Source organism: Geotrypetes seraphini, chromosome 12 (genome assembly GCF_902459505.1).
Source record: "Geotrypetes seraphini chromosome 12, aGeoSer1.1, whole genome shotgun sequence".
Classification (NCBI taxonomy): domain Eukaryota; kingdom Metazoa; phylum Chordata; class Amphibia; order Gymnophiona; family Dermophiidae; genus Geotrypetes; species Geotrypetes seraphini.
This window is the reverse complement of record NC_047095.1, coordinates 26,424,912-26,441,329: the sequence shown is the minus strand read 5'-3', so window position 1 is coordinate 26,441,329 and position 16,418 is coordinate 26,424,912. Positions and strand designations below refer to the sequence as shown.

At 40.3% G+C, this 16,418-nt stretch overlaps 1 protein-coding gene across 1 annotated transcript in view; it reads left to right on the top strand.

Moving 5' to 3' along the window:
• LOC117346460 (DBIRD complex subunit ZNF326-like) overlaps window positions 1-16,418 on the top strand; it is a 146,657-nt gene that overhangs the window by 26,925 nt on the left and 103,314 nt on the right. The window contains exons 2-3 of the mRNA XM_033916036.1: window positions 1,473-1,563; window positions 3,696-4,101. Coding sequence (XP_033771927.1) covers window positions 1,475-1,563; window positions 3,696-4,101 — 495 coding nt within the window. The 5' untranslated portion in view covers window positions 1,473-1,474. The remainder of the gene's footprint in view (window positions 1-1,472; window positions 1,564-3,695; window positions 4,102-16,418) is intronic.

Genomic DNA, 16,418 nt, shown 5'->3' with positions numbered 1-16,418 from the left:
CAGCAAATCTCAGAGCTGCAGGCTGTTTTCTGTAGAGAATCTTTCCTGAGAATTACGAATGAGGACGTTGCTCTTGGTGCTGTTCCTTCCGTTCTTCCAAAGGTGGTGTCGGATTTCCACTTCAACCAGGAAGTTCGTCTGCCTGCTTTTCAGCCCACAGGGTCTGATAAAGAAGATAGAGTTTTGAAGAAGCTGGTCGCCCACAGGGCTTTGCTCCTGTGCTTGGAAAGGACAAATGACTTTAGCCTTTCTGACCATGATTACCAGCTACTCCTGGCTTGGCAGGCCAGCATCTAAGGCTAGTTGGATTTGCATGGCGATCTCTTTGGCATACACTGCCTGTGGTAAACAGCCATCAGTCTCTTTCAAGGTACACTTAACTAGGAGCACCGCCTGTTCCTGGACAGAATCTCGGGCAGTTCCTCCTGCAGAGATCTGTTGGGCAGCTACTTGGTCTACTCTTCATACCTTTTCCAGATTTTACAGAGTGAATGTAGCAGCTTGAGAGGATGCTGCTTTTGGGTCCTCTGTCTTGCAAGCAGGATCTTATGTCCTACCCTAGATGTAAGCCACTGCTTTGGTAAGTCACCACACATACAGAATCCGGAGTAGATGTAACTGAATGAAAGATTAGGTTCTTACCTGGATAATCTTCTTTCAGTTAATCTACTACGGATTCTGTATGGCTCGCCCTCTGTATCGCCTTGGATATTTCTGTGTTCCAGGCCTGGAGTTCCTCTCCTGTAAGCCAGATAGCTACACTCCAAGTAACCCAGTATGTATGAGTGCATTCCTCTGGCTCCTTTTAATGTTAGTGCTAGCACACTGCAGATTATTTCTTGATGATTGTGTTATGATGTTTTTTTTTTCTAATTATTGTTTTCTAAGTTGCAGAGCAGATCAGAATTGCTTGTTGTTGCGGGGTGTTTCCCCGTTCCCCTCCTCTTTTGTGTTTTGTTCCAAGGGAGTTTGATTGCTTTGGGACTAAACTGAGCTGTGGACTGGGGCTCAAAGTTGTAAGTATTCCCTTTCTGCAAGTCAGTTCGCAGGAAGAGATAAATGACCACACATATAGAATCTATAGTAGATTAACTGAAAGGTTCTTACCTGGATAATCTTTTAACCTTTCAGCACTCACTGATTTCTGATTTATTGCATTTTGTTTTGGTGGGATGGGGGTGTTAGTGTATGTGTGTGGTACAATCTCCCTCCTTCCTGGCTGATTTTCTAGCCACATCACTATAGCTCTCCTGCTAGTCTAGATCAGGAGAGAGGGAGAGGAAAAGAGAAAGTCTTTGCTCGGTTCCTAATTTTCCATAATTCATATGGACTAACAGGTTTTGCTGCAAGGATCAGGTTTTGGTAGAACTGATACAGCCATAATAGTAACATGAAACAAAAGGTCCTGGGTATGGTATAAACTTTTGCATCATGTTTTTCATGCTTTTTGCATAATGTTTTCTCATCTTTAGCAATGGAACGTGACTATGGACATGGAACATTTGGAAACCAAAGATCTATTGACTATATGAACCAATCATTTGGGATAGAGAGTAGTAACAGGTAAACAATATTACATTTATTATTATTATTATTCATTTAGTCATTAATTGAAATGGAGCAAAACTGAAGCAGCATATTCATTAAAGCGTTTAATGCAAGGTTCATGACCTCCTTTCCATACGGAAACCATTTTATTTTAAAAAATTCTTCAAAAGAATAGAATTGCTTGAATGCTTTTCATCAAGTTTGATATGTGTGTGAACTTGCAGCCCTTGCTGTAAAAGCTTCAATTACTGTTAATATGCAGTTCTCATATTTAGTGGGAAAACAATGGGAGGCAAATACTTTACATGAAAGCTACAGTTGTGGAAGCAAATTGCCCTTTTTTAAAGAATTATCCTCTTAAATTCTGAATTGTACTGGTATCCTACTAAATACAAACTGAGATTTTTTTTGTAACTTTTGGATTCTAGAAAATATTTTTTATTCGGGTTTTGATGTTTTTTTAGGGAGGAAAGATATAAATTAATTTTTATTATCTTTGAATATGTGTTGTTTGAAGCCATTGTGATATTTTTGCATCTTTGCTGTTTGGAGGTTCCATTTGATGATTTGTTAGCCTGAGTAATAGAAAGAAGTTAAATGTGATTCTAAATGTCATCTTTAATTCAGGCATGCTATCACAGAAGACATTTCAGATCTTGATTCCAGATCCTAATGTGATTATTAAATATTTTGGCTTTTCTCTGCTTTTTCTTCTTCAGTCTTATCTTTCCAAGCTCTGGATGAAGGGCAGAGATTTGAGATTGTGGTGTATTGTCTAGGTTATTATGTACGTGGATGTGTGTGGAATTTTTTTTTTTTTAAATCTTCAAACTTAATTGTCAATTGTAATCTGACATTGTGCACTATGGTGAGAATTATATAGGGGGAAAAGTATGAGTTAAAAATGCAATAAGTTTTTTCTGAAGTGTCATCTTCTGGTTAGATTCTGCTACTAGCGAGCCTTATCAAGTAGGAAACATTTCTATTGTAGTAAAGAATGTTTGGGCACTTTGGCATTTGCTATACTGAAGACCCCAAAATAATGTACTGTCCACTAATCTGCATTTGATTCCATTTGTTTTGTACAGATTTGACTAAAGATGGGCTCATATTGCATTTCTCAACTTGTTGTTTTTTTAATCTAAGTGTATGTTTGCAGAGTGTATTGTATTGCATTGCATTGCCTGCCATGACTAAACAGTTTGGTTGGAGAAGCTTGGAAATCTGTAATCATAAATCTGGTTTTATGTTTAAAATGTATTGCTTTTCTTTTGGATGTTTGTGTGGTATAATCCTTTTTGAGAGTTGGTTTCACTATATAGAAGAATTCCATTTGTTAACCTACTGGCATAGATCTATTAAATCTGTTTCCAGTTGGTTAAATATGGAGGGCATGTTGTCTTTTTTTCCCTTCTCCTTGTTTTAAATTATTGGGAGAAGACTGGCCCTGTTTTGAAATATTTAAGAGTGAAAAGAAAACTTAAAATAATGCTATCCCATACAGAGTTTCACTATGCACTGTTCAGATGCATAGAGTATACTTGCCTCACCTTTGGTTACACTTCAGAATCAGTGTATTTAACTGTGACTAATATTGAACCATACAGTTGTTAAAAAACTATGCCCACAGAAAGTAAATGAAACTAGAACTGTTTAACATAGTTTCCTAATGTAAATTGTGTATAATTCTAGAGGTATAATCTTTACTTCCATAAAACATAGGAATGAGGTGGTTATTTTTGTTGTTTCTTTTACTTGCTCTTAATTTAAATGTTTGTCAACCTTAGGCATGAGCTTAGAAAAGCCACAAGCTGCTGTTCTCAGACTAGGGCTGGGCTTGAAAAGTGATAGAACAATATTTTTTTGAGTGGAAGAAAAAGCACTTGAAGCTTAAACAAAACAAAGTTCAGTACTGTTGAGCTTTAATTTAGCTTCTTTGTAAATTGGTTTGTATAGATTTCATCCTGTTGAATCAGTTCACAGGTTGAATTGCCCAGCCCTAATCAAAGTGCATAAAGTTATAGATGGTTAGACTAACTAAACTAAGTTTTTTAATTGTAGTTGATAAATGTCAACTGATAATTGTGTTTTGAAATGTTTAACCCTAGTAAGCTTACTTTTTTTTTTCCCTCACTGCAACTTTTCAGGTTTGGACCTTATGAGTCTTTTGACTCCAGGTCTTCTCTGGGCGGGCGAGATCTGTACAGATCTGGCTATGCTTTTAATGAACCCGAACAAAGGCACTTTGGAGATAGTTATGATGGTCGATTTGACAGCTCCTACCGGAATAGCCTTGACTCTTTCGGAGGTAGAAACCAGGGCGGGTCTAGCTGGGAATCAGCTTACGCACGCTCAAAGTTGAGACCTGGGTTTTTGGATGACAGAGGAAGAGAAAGTTACTCTTCCTACAGCAGTTTTTCTTCACCCCATATGAAGCCTGCAGCTGTAGGCTCTCGGGGGAGAGGAACGCCTGCTTATCCCGAAGGTGCGTTTGGAAGCAGAAGCTATGATGCTTTTGGAGGACCATCAACAGGCAGAGGCCGAGGCAGAGGAGTAAGTACAGAATCTTTTCAGATTCTTTTCACTAGTTGATTTTGAATTCTTTCACAACCAGAACTTTAAAATGGAATGCACTGTTGTAGTGACATCAAAAGGGCATGGATATCATAGCAAAGCCCTTTGAAGGTGACTTTTAAAGCAGTATGTCTTTTAAAGTAAAATCAATTAATAGTCATTTGAATTACTAGATTTGGTGTTCTCTCCTTTTTATATGAAAGGAGACAATGTAACTACAGGTTTCATCCAAAAGGGGTTAAAGTACTATTTTCTTTAAACATTAGCAGGTTTGCTGCTGATAAATATTTTGTAATAAAGAAAAAAAAAGTTTCTATGGAACTAACTGTTTGAAATTCTGATTAGGTTAAAGGTGCAATGTATGGTTACAAACTGTGGGTGGTCAATGCTCTTTTGACATTCATTCTCCTGCTTAATGTTAGACATCAAAACTGTTTGATTTGTGACTTCATGTTGTATATTAAAACTGTAGCAAGTGTTAACCTCATCAATTTGCTTTTAATTTTGTCTTGTACTGTGAAAACATGAAAATTTATTATATTTGATCACATGCCTTCTTAAACATTTTCAATTAGGTGCAGTAAAACTAAATACAAAAAATTATGTGAATTTACCCCCTCCTTTAGTAACGCGTAGTGCGGGTTTTAGTGTCTGCAGCAGCGGTAACTGCTCCGACACTCTTAGGAATTCTATGAGCGTCGGAGCAGTTACTACCACTGCCGGCGCTAAAACCCATGCTATGCGTTAGTAAAGGAGGGGGTTAGTGTTTTCTCTAGTTTGTTATGTGCATATCATTTGCTTTATAGTTCAACCTAAAACAGTTTACAAATACAAAAAATAACCATAGATAAAAATAGAATAAATATGTGGGAAAATGTGTGTAAACACATTTGGCTCCATTTACGAAGCCGCATTAGCGGCTTTATCGCTTGCGACTTTTTATCATGCGCTAACCCCCATGCTAGCCGAAAAACTACTGCCTGCTCAAGAGGAGGTAGTAGCGGCTAGCGCGGCCAGCAGTATAGTGCGCGCTATTACATGTGTTAAACTGCTAACGCGGCTTCGTAAAAGGAGCCCATTGTCTCTTCCAGAGGTTTTGCTGTTGAATTTAAAATGTAGTTCATCATTAAAGACAAGATAAAATAAACATGCATTTAAGAAAAATTCCTTATTCTATTATACCCTTTTTCTTTTGAATGGTTTTAACGTAGATCTTTGGATGTGTGTATTTAATTCCTCTTATAAAGGAATGCCTTTTGGAATGCATAGAAAAAGAATCATTTTATAAGAGATGTATGTATAAATATTACTGAAATAATTTCTAATCTGAGGGTTATACTGTGTTCTTGCATTATTGGATTTGCACTTTTACCCTTTTTATATTTCTTCTTGTACACACACATGCATCTCTAACTTGAGTATGTGTCTGAAAATAATTTCCCTAGACTCCAGGATGCAGAAAACGTAAACACACCTCTAAACATTTTTCCATAGACATAGACCAAGAAAAGGCTGTTAGAGCCAGATTCTATAAACGGCGCTGTCGTTGTCGGCCGCTGATCACGTGTCAATTGCACAATGATACCGTTTATAGAATCGCAGCTTCGTGAAAGGTAGGCACCAGAAATGTAGGCCAGGGTTTTAAAGGCCTATGTTTCTGGTGCCTACCTTTCATGTGAATTGCAGCTATGGAGAAGCTTTATGACACCTAATGCCACTTCCGGCGTTAGCCACACCTACAGTGCCATTAGGCGTCATAAAGCGTCTCCATAGCTGTGATGAAGGTGCTGTTTTGTTTTTTAAAGACTTTTTTATGGCATTAACCACGAGTTAGGCGCTGTTTATAGAATATGGGCCTTAGTGTATAGGCCTTTATTGGTCTGTGTTCTAGCCTCTGCAAGCTTTGGCCGTGCTCTGAAAATATTTAAAATGCATTGCACCTTTAATAGATTGTTCAAGTTTATTTGATCTGCTCTGTATAATGGTGACCCAGATTCTGTAAAATTCATAGTAGTAGGATGGTCATAGATCTTCTGAGCCAGCCTAAATTCTTTTGCCACACAAGAGAATATGACCTGAATAAGTCCAGATACCCAATTATTGAAGTGCCTCAGGAATTTTTGCAAAATTGTGAATAAGTTTCAAGTTTTCAAGTTTATTAGGTTGTTTGTTGAATCGCTTAATCAAATTCCTAAGCGATTTACAATAAAATATACACATATGAAAACGAAAACATTACATACAATTTATCAATTATAACAAAAACAAAGGGAAAGATAGGGAGAAATACATTTTTTATAGTAAAGAAAGAACATACAGGGAAAACACATAAGGAATTTAAAAAATAAGTGAAAAATAATTAACTAGAATAACACTATATAATAAAATTTACTTAGTTTAAAAATGCGTCTTTAAATAAAAAGGTTTTTAATTCGCTTTTAAATTTCCCAAACACTTTCTCCTCCCGTAAAAACATAGGAAGCGCATTCCAGATCTGGGGAGCTGTACATGAGAAGATAAATTGTCTTCTTGTGCCTATTACTTTTAACGTAGGAACTGATAAAAGATTCCGTTCACTAGATCTTAAAGTTCTTTTAACAGAGTATGGAATAAGTAGTCTGAATAAAAATGCTGGAGTCTTATTTTCTAATGTTTTAAAGATAATAGTACATAATTTATGTGTAATTCTGTGTATGACTGGAAGCCAATGAGCCTTTTTAAGGAGAGGTGTCACATGATCGAATTTTTTAGATTTTGTTATTAATTTAATAGAAGCATTTTGAATAATTTGTAAACGTTTAATTTCTTGTAACGTAATTCCTGTAAATAATGAATTACAGTAATCGATTTTAGACATCACCAGAGAGTGAATAAGAATATTAAGTGCTCTAGGACAAAGGAATTTAGAAATGGATCGAATTTTCCGCAATCTACCCTGGTTTTTTTTGTGTGTATGACCAAGTGAACAGAAGGTGACACATTTTCTACTTGGTACAAAATTGTTGCTGCAGGATCTGTTTAATACATCATTACCATTTGATTGATTTTTAACAGATTGAAAATGATAATAAAATGAATAATCTGGAGCAATGTTGAAGAAGTGCTATGCCCGAGTGCTATTTAGTTTCAAGTTTCAAGTTTTTTATTTATTCTTGATTAATCGCTTTCTCTAATTCAAAGCGATGTACAAATCAAATTTAATTAAAAGAGAACAAACAAACAAACAAAACAAACTTTGGGAATCATAATGCTTACAAAGGTTAAAACATATTATACTACATTGGGTAAAAATAGGGTTATGAAATACATTCGTTATATAAAAGATTAAACATAGGAAAACACATTAGGAAAAACAATAAATAAAAAATCAGGAATTAAAAGCATCATTAAAAAGAAATGTTTTTAATAGTGATTTAAATTTTACCAAATCTTGATCGTTCCGTATAAAAATTGGAAGGGCATTCCAGGTTTGAGGGGCTGTTACGGAAAATATAAATTGCCGTCTAGTATTAATCAATTTCAATGAAGGTACTGTTAATAGATTTTGATCAATCGATCTTAATGTTCTAGTTGGATGGTAAGGTATTAAAAGTTTATGAATAAAAGCAGGTGTCTTATATAGTAGTGTTTTAAATGTAAGTAAACAGATTTTATAAGTTATTCTATGGATGACAGGGAGCCAATGTGCCTTTTCAAGTAGGGGAGTAACATGATCAAATTTTTTATGTGTAATAATTTTTATTAAACAGTATAGCAAGACAAGTACGTAAACAAGGATGTCAAGGTATATGATGAGCCAACTTTCCCAAATCCCCAACTCACCCAATCCTCCCTCCCCCCTCGTCCCTCCCCATCCCACCCCACCCGGGCAGCAACAGCGGAAGATAACATGTTATTAGAGAGCCTAAAGCAGTAAAGTGGTAATCAGATCAGTCTGTCCATAGTTGTTGTTGAATGGGTGTGACAAAGGTTAAACTAAACAGGTACCAGCGTTGTCGGAACAGCCTGCCCTTTTTAGTATGCAAATCAACAATGTCCCTCCTTTCCAACAGCATTTGCTGTAACATAAGTGAACGCCACTGTTGCAGTGAAGGAGGTTGAGGTGAAAGCCACTGTGTCAGAATGCATTTCCGGCCCATAAGTACAGTCTTTCGGAGGAAGGCCGCACATCCTGGTGTTGGTGGATGAAATCGAATTTGTGCAGTAAGAAGAAAACTGGGATGCAACCTCCACGAGCATCCCCATAGCGCAGCCAACGTGGGTATTAAAGTCAACCAAAATGCAGACACCAGGGGGCATGTCCAAAACATGTGTCCAAAGGATGCCATTGGAGAGGAGCATTTTCCACAACCAGAAGATGTACCAATCCCCATTATCATAGCCCGCTTGGGCGGGTAGAATGCTCGCAGTAAAAACTTGTAATTACGCTCTTTCTCCAGTGAAGACAAGGTAGGGTCGCGTCCCACGCGAAGTCCCCTTCGCAACATATCATCAGAGATTGGTACCTGCAGGTCAGCCGACCATTTCTGGGCAAGAGAGACAAAGTCCAACTCTCCAGATAAGTCTTGCAAGAATTTATGGTAAAATTTTAAGGGTACATGGTCGTGTGCCGTGAGATCAAGGGCTTCTCGTAAGCTAGATTGAACCACGTCTCTCAACAGTGCAGGAGTCAGAGTCTGTATGTAGTGGCACAGTTGTCGATGAGCAAACCAGTCCCCAGTTACAAAAGTAAATTCCCTCTGTAAGTCAGTAAGTGGGGTCGGAGTACCCGCATCTTGCACCGTCTGGAACAGGTAGTGAAGGCCCTGAGAAGTCCAGCGGCCAAAGACAGCAGAGTCCATACCAGGGGAAAATGCTCCGTTGCCCGCCACAGGAAGATAGGGCGTAGTTTCAGAAGAAGTTTTCAATAACCGACATAGTTTTTTCCAAGCTGTTCGCATCACCTGCAAAAAAGGATGACTATGCAGAGAAGGCAAGTCGGGTAACTGTCGAACATGTAATAGAAAACTGAAATGGTACGGTCTGAACTCAAAGCATTCATTCTCAGGCTGGGAAAACCAGGAGGTATTACAAAACCAATCGTGTAGGTGTCTAAATTGACATGCAAGTGCAAATCGGGAAATATCCAGCAAACCCATCCCCCCCCGATGTCTTGGCAGCATCAACTTGGACAAAGCTATCCTAGCCCGCCTTCCCTGCCATAAATAAGCGGAGAGGTGTGAGTTGAGGCGTGCCAAGTGTCTAGGTGTAAGCATAATGGGCAACATTTGCATAATGTAAAGCCATTGTGGTAAGAGCATCATATTGTACAATGCAATACGGCCAGAAAGTGACAAAGGGAGTTTCCTCCAACCCGCGAGAGTGGATAGAGTGCGCCGAAATAAGGGTGAGACATTAAGGGAATACAGCCTGTCCAGGTCCTGAGGGATCACTACCCCCAAATAGGTCAGCTGAGATGTAGCCCACTGTAAGGGAAATTCTCCCTGCCAACCCAGACGCACCCCAGGTGAGGTGGGCAACACTATGGACTTCTGCTTATTAAGCACCAGACCTGAATAAAGATTAAATTCATCCAGAAGTTCCAGCGCTCGAGGCAAAGAGCGATGCGGATCACCTAAAGTAAGCAGAAGGTCATCCGCGAATGCCAGCACCCTCAGCTGAGAGGAGCCCTCAGGTAACCCCACTAGTTCATCATCCCTCTGAAGTGTGCGTAGTAAAGGATCTAAGTATAAAAGAAAAAGGAGGGGCGACAACGGGCATCCCTGACGTGTCCCTCTGCCCACCACAAAGAAGGAAGAGCGTACTCCATTGACCAAAACCGATGCCCTGGGTCTCAAATAGAGTGATCTAATCAACGCCAGGTAACTATCAGGGAACCCCATATAATGCAGCACCTGAAAGAGGTAATGCCAGTGGACTTTATCAAAGGCCTTAGCCGCATCTAACCCAACCAACAACCCTGGAATGTGGGCCCGCTGGGCTCGAGAAAAGGCCAGCAGTACCCGGCGTACATTAATTACCGATTGACGAGATCGTACAAAGCCCACCTGTTCCGGCACAATTACGGCAGGGAGCAGGGAGGCCAGTCTTTCCGCCAAAATACGAGCCAAGATTTTCAGGTCCACATTCAGCAGTGATATCGGGCGATATGATTCAATATCCGTCGAAGGTTTGGAAGGTTTTGGGATCAAAGTTATCAAAGCATCATTTGCATACCGCGGGAGGGCGCCGGAGTTCTGTACCTCAGAGTAAAAATTTAAAAGGGTCCCCCCTATTGAGGTCGCCAAGATCTTATAGAACTCCGGAGAAAAGCCATCCGGGCCCGGAGCCGTACACGATTTCAGAGTCTTAATCGCCTGTAGAACTTCCGGAAGCTGCAAAGGTCTATCCAACCGAGATATTTGAACCGCCGATAATTTGGGCATCCCCGCGTCCTCTAAGTAATCCCCCACGTCCGGGCCCGTGTAGGGACCAGGGGACGAATAGAAATCTGCAAAATAATTTTGAAAGCAATTGGAAATATCGTCCGCGGATGTCAGTACTTTCCCCGACTTCTCCTTCAACATAGCGATATATCGAGATCCCTTCCAACTCTTGGCGACAGAAGCTAACAACTTCCCGGATTTATTGCCATATTTATAAAATTGATATTTGCGAAAAAATAACAATTTCTTAGTACGCTCATGAATGAGAGAGTTTAGCTCCGCCAAAACGGCGGAATATGCCTCCCTAGCAGTCGGAGAAGGAGAGTGTAGTAACTCCCGTTTCAATTGAGTCGACTGTTTCTCCAGTAACACTATACGATGGGCAATTCTCCGAGTTCTAGCGGCCACATAAGCAATCACCTCCCCGCGTAGTACCGCCTTGGCTGCGTCCCAAAATAATATGGGTTGATTTAAATGTTGAGCATTAAAGGAGCTGTATTCCTCCCATTTCCCAGATAGAAATTCCCTAAAATGAGGATCAGAATGCAAGTAGGAGGGAAATCTCCAGCCCGACCCAACACCCATCGATCCCCCCACTGCTACATCTATCCAAATCATATGATGGTCAGAGATTTCAAGGGGGCCTATGGTTGCCTCCGAAACCCAAGCAAATTTGTGTTCTGAGATCAAAGTGTAGTCAATTCTGGAAAATGTTCCATGAGCCCTGGATTGGTGCGTATAATCTCTGTCAGTGGGGTGAAGCAACCGCCAGGGATCCACCAGCCCCAAAGTCCGACACAGATAAGGAACACCCTTTGTCTGTCTCGCCTTCGTTGGCCCCAACCCTCCAGAGCGATCCACACCAGGATCCAGAACCTGATTCAAATCACCCACTAATATCAGCGGGTCACCTGAAAACTGTAAACATATATTAACCAGATTTTGGAAAAAGGAGTGTTGGTATCCATTAGGGCCATATCCCACTAGTAACCGGAACGTCCCGCCCGGACTTGTCACCCTCACCAGCAAATATCGACCATCAGTGTCACGCCTCAGGACCTGGACAGAGCATGGTAAACCCTTTCTGATCAATATAGCCACCCCCGCCCTCTTCCCTGATGAGGATGCATAATATAGGTCCCCAACCCAACCTCTCTTCAGTTTTTGGTGTTCTGCGTCGGTAAGTCTAGTTTCCTGGAGGCAGGCTATGTCAACCGAGTGATGTTTCAACTGTGACAAAATCTTCGTCCGCTTGGCAGGCGAGGTGATGCCTGATACATTCCAGGAAAGTATACGGAAATTCCTATCACCCATGACTCTCCCCACTGCTCAGATCAGAATCAAGAAACCATCCTATAGAGAGAGTCCAGGGGCGCCCAGCCTCACCCCAGGACTGCACAATCACACTCCATTCATACCATGCACAATATCCCAAAATGTACAAGAACCATAGAGAACACAGATATAAAAACACAATTTGCCCTACAGGTACCGCTGCTGCCACCCAGGAATATCCCTCCCCCCGAAACCCCCCAACACTCCCCACTGCTCCCATCAGGTGGGAGAAAGAAGAGTCACGGTAGATGTCCCTCCCAGGGCCACCCCGGCCAGCAAAAGGATATACTCAGGAAATTTTCCAAAACATGGTCTCCCTAGAAAAACGCTTAGGGACAATAACAATCATGCTATACATGTCAGTCTCATAGAAGGCTCAAACCCCAGAGTCAAACCTGTCCTGAATCAGGCCGTTTAAGCAAGGCAATAAATTCAGCAGCCGCCTCAGATGATAGGAAGGTCTTCCAGACACCATTGTGAAGGATCCTCAATTGAGCCGGATAGTTGAACTGGAATCTGACTTTAAGCTCAGACAGTTGTGTGCAGAGGGAGTAAAATGGTCGCCTCCGTTCCTGTAGAGCCAGAGAAAAATCCTGGCTAATTCTGATCAGAGAGCCATCATACTTCAAGGCATCACGTTTATTCCGATAGAGTTGCAACAGTTCCACCTTATGGCGAAAGTTGAGCACCTTCATGATGACAACACGTGGACGGGTCTCCAAGTCAGAACGACGGCCCAAGCGGTGTGCCCTTTCAATACGGAGGGGCCCCAGAGAGGAGTGGAATGGCAATTCTTCCCTCAGCCATGTTTCTAGGACCCCCAGCAGGTCACGGTCAGGAATCGACTCTGGGACTCCCAGCAGGCGCAGGTTCGAGCGTCTGGAACGATTCTCCAGATCGTCCAGTTTTTCAGCCTGCGCCCGAACCTGCGCCCGCAACTCCCCCAAATCTGTGCTCTGTGTCACGGAGGTGTCTTCTAAAGTGGAGACCCGTTGCTCCAGCTCACTCGTTCGAGCCGCTGCCGCCGCCAGCAGAGTTTCCACGTTAGTAATTTGTGCCGTAATTATTTCCAGCTTCGGCCCCAAGACCTGCGCCAAGGCGTCCTTGATATCGCTTAGGGCGGTCTCAGTGAGATTCGAGACCGCCGTCGCGGGGCTTGCCGCCATTTTGTTCGCCCCAGGCCGCGCTCGATCACGATCTTTGCGGGCGGATTTGGGTTGCATGTGATCCGTTGATCTGGTTAGATATTTTTCCATGCACCCAGATCGAGTTCAGGAGTCGAAACAGCGTAAAGGAGACTTCGAAAAATCGGCAATTATTGTCGTGGAAACAGGGTAGCCCCGGAGCGAGCAAGGATGCGTCCTCACACGCTCATGGCATCACGTGACCCAAATTTTTTAGATTTTGTAATAAGTTTTATAGAGACATTCTGTATAATTTGTAAACGTTTGATTTCATTTAATGCAATACCTCTAAAAAGAGAATTACAATAATCTATTTTTGATATGACTAATGAGTGGATAAGAATGTTTAAAGATTGTGCATTCAGAAATTTTGAGATGGATCTAATTTGTCGTAATCTATAGAATGAAGTTTTAACAATATGACTTATATGGTCATGAAAATTTAATTTAGAATCAACAATTACTCCTAATATTTTCGTTTTATTAACTATCTGTAAAGGAATATTTCTTATAGTAATAGGGGTGATAAGTGTGGGATTTTCCTTCCATGGAAAGATCATCAAATTTGTTTTTTTTATATTAAGGGCCAGTTTATTAGTGTTTAGCCAATGTTGAATTTGATCGAGTTTCTTACTGATCTCATGTATTTCTGATATATTATCAGTATCTACAGGGTGTAAAAGCTGAATATCATCTGCGTATCCGAAAACTTGAAAACCTATAGATTGACACAGTGTAAGGAGCGGTGCTAGAAAGATATTAAAAAGTAATGGAGAAAGAATAGACCCTTGGGGAACACCGAAAGTGGTTGAAGTAGGATTAGATATAGATTCTTTAAAGAAAACAGAAGAAGAGCGATCTGTAAAGTAAGAATTAAACCAAGAAAGAATTTGATCCGTGATCCCAATAGATTGAAGTCGTTTTATGAGAAGTATATGATCAATTGTATCAAAAGCTGCGGAAAGATCCAGTGAAATTAATAAAGTAGTTTTGTGATGGTCAAGAAAATAATGAATGGAAGTAGTTAAGCCAACTAGTGATAATTCTGTACTGTGATGTTCTCTAAAACCTGTTTGATTAGGGTGGAGGACGTTAGTTTTTTCCACAAAATCTAATATTTGAGTATAAACTATCTTTTCCGTTAACTTGGCCAGAAAAGGGATATTAGATATGGGCCTATAATTTGTTGGATCTGTATTACTTGCATTTTTATCTTTAATAATTGGGCGAATTATTGATTTTTTCCATTCTTTTGGTACTTTACTTTGGGTCAGACTTTCTGTAATTAAGGTATGAATAAATGGTCCAAAAATTTGAAAGTATTGCTTCAGAATGAACGGAGGAAGAAGATCTGCTTTTGAGCTTTTAATATTGATAGATTTAATAGTCATCTCAATTTCTTTTTGACTTGGAAGTTTAAATTTGGAGCATTTTGAGGTTGAGAGTTCAGTTTTTAATTGATCAGGATCAATATTACCTTGTTGATTTATTACAAAGGAATTTCTTATTATTTTAATTTTTTCTGTAAAGTGATCTGCCAATTTTTGTGCTGTAAGTGTGTTATTATTTTCATTTGATTTCTCCTTACTAGTTGAGATTGATATTCTTTTTAATATTTTATATAGCATTGATGGATTTTTAGCCTTTGTTATTTTCTCAGAATAATATTGCATTTTTGCTTGATTTATTTTTGATTTGTAATATATAATTTGTTCCTTGAATAATTGTAAATTTGTTAAGGTTTTATTTTTTTTCCATGCACGTTCTAGAGATCGGACTTGTTGTTTAATTAGAGCTTATTTTATGTAGGTACCACTCCATAAAATTGGGGGCATTGATTCTCTTCTTTGTCTAAAATGTGGCAGAGACCCTAATACTTTTACCCATTCCTTTTGGGCTTGTTGACTTGTTCAATCCTTTTGGATCTCAATAGTACAACCAGAATGGACTCCCTTTCCCAATATGACTGGGCTAGGGATACCGTTCTGTGAATTCAAATAACAGACATGAGAAAAAGCCGTGTAATAATAAAATTCATGTTTATTAATGCCTTTCATGTCTGGGGAGAGCCATTACACGTTATCAAATTTTCTCTGCTCTCCAAAGGAGAAATTCAAGTCAAAGAAATTTATACCATATATGACATCATTTGTAATAATTATCATATGTAAGAATACAATGGCACGACTTCCTTCCCAGGAATATCTTACGTCATTTTACATTTAAATCCTAAATTTGCCAATGCTAAGCCCAATTTTTAAACCCAGCAGGTGACAGTGTTTCACTTTTTCTTATATACTTTACTTTTTTCTCCTTGTAGCCATTACATAACCTTCCTTAAATGTGATGTGCATTAGTGCTGCCCGATTCAGGAAAAAAAATTTCGATTCAACCTACTGAATTGGTTATTCGATTCGATTTTCCTGCCCAATTGGGTGTTTTTTTCAAACATCCTGGTGGGTTTATTTTATAACCTCTTCACCCCCTTTGTCTTCTCCTAACCACACTGGCGCTGTGGTGTAATAAATAAAATAAACAAAGACTTTTCCTCTCTCTGTTAAATCCTAGCTCACGTTTGCGGTCTAACACCAGCTCTGGCAGGATACAAATTTCAAATATGACACATTGTAATCACAAAAATGGAAAATACAATTAGTTTTTCTACCTTTTGTTGTCTGGTCATTATTCAAATCTTGTTGGTCCCAGTCTCTGGTTGTCTTCTGATAACTTGCTTGCCAGAGTCTCCTTCTTTCTTCTTTCTCTGTGCTAACCATCCATCTGCCATCTCTGTCCTCCCCTTCTGTTTCCCTTCCCTCCCCAGAGGTCTGGCATCTTTCTTTTTTTTTCGTCTCCATCCACAGATCCACCTTTTCTTAACTACCCTTTCATCCAGCATCTCTCCCTCCTTCCCTACCACCCCAGGGTCCACCATCTCTCCCTTTCTTTTCCCAATTACCCTCCTATCCAGTAACTCTATCCCCCCCTTCCACACCATCCCTTGTGTCCAACTTCTCTCCCTTTCTGTTCCTTCCCTCCTTAATCCCATTGTCCATCATCTCTCTCTCTCTCCTCTATTTTTAGACCCATTATTTCTTCCCCCCCCCCAAAGTCCGGCATATGCATGTTTCTTTGAACCCCCCTTCCCTCCCTCTGTGTACTTCTACACCAGAGCCCCCCTCCCCTGAAGGTCTGTTCCCCCTGAAGGTCTGTTCCCCCTGAAGACCTGCACCTGCTCCCTGAAGGCCTGTCCCCCCATCCCTGAAGGCCTGTCCCCCCCCCTTGAAGGCCTGCCTGTCCCCCCTGAAGGCCTATGCCACCATCCATGGCCTTTACCCCCTTTGATGGCATGTTT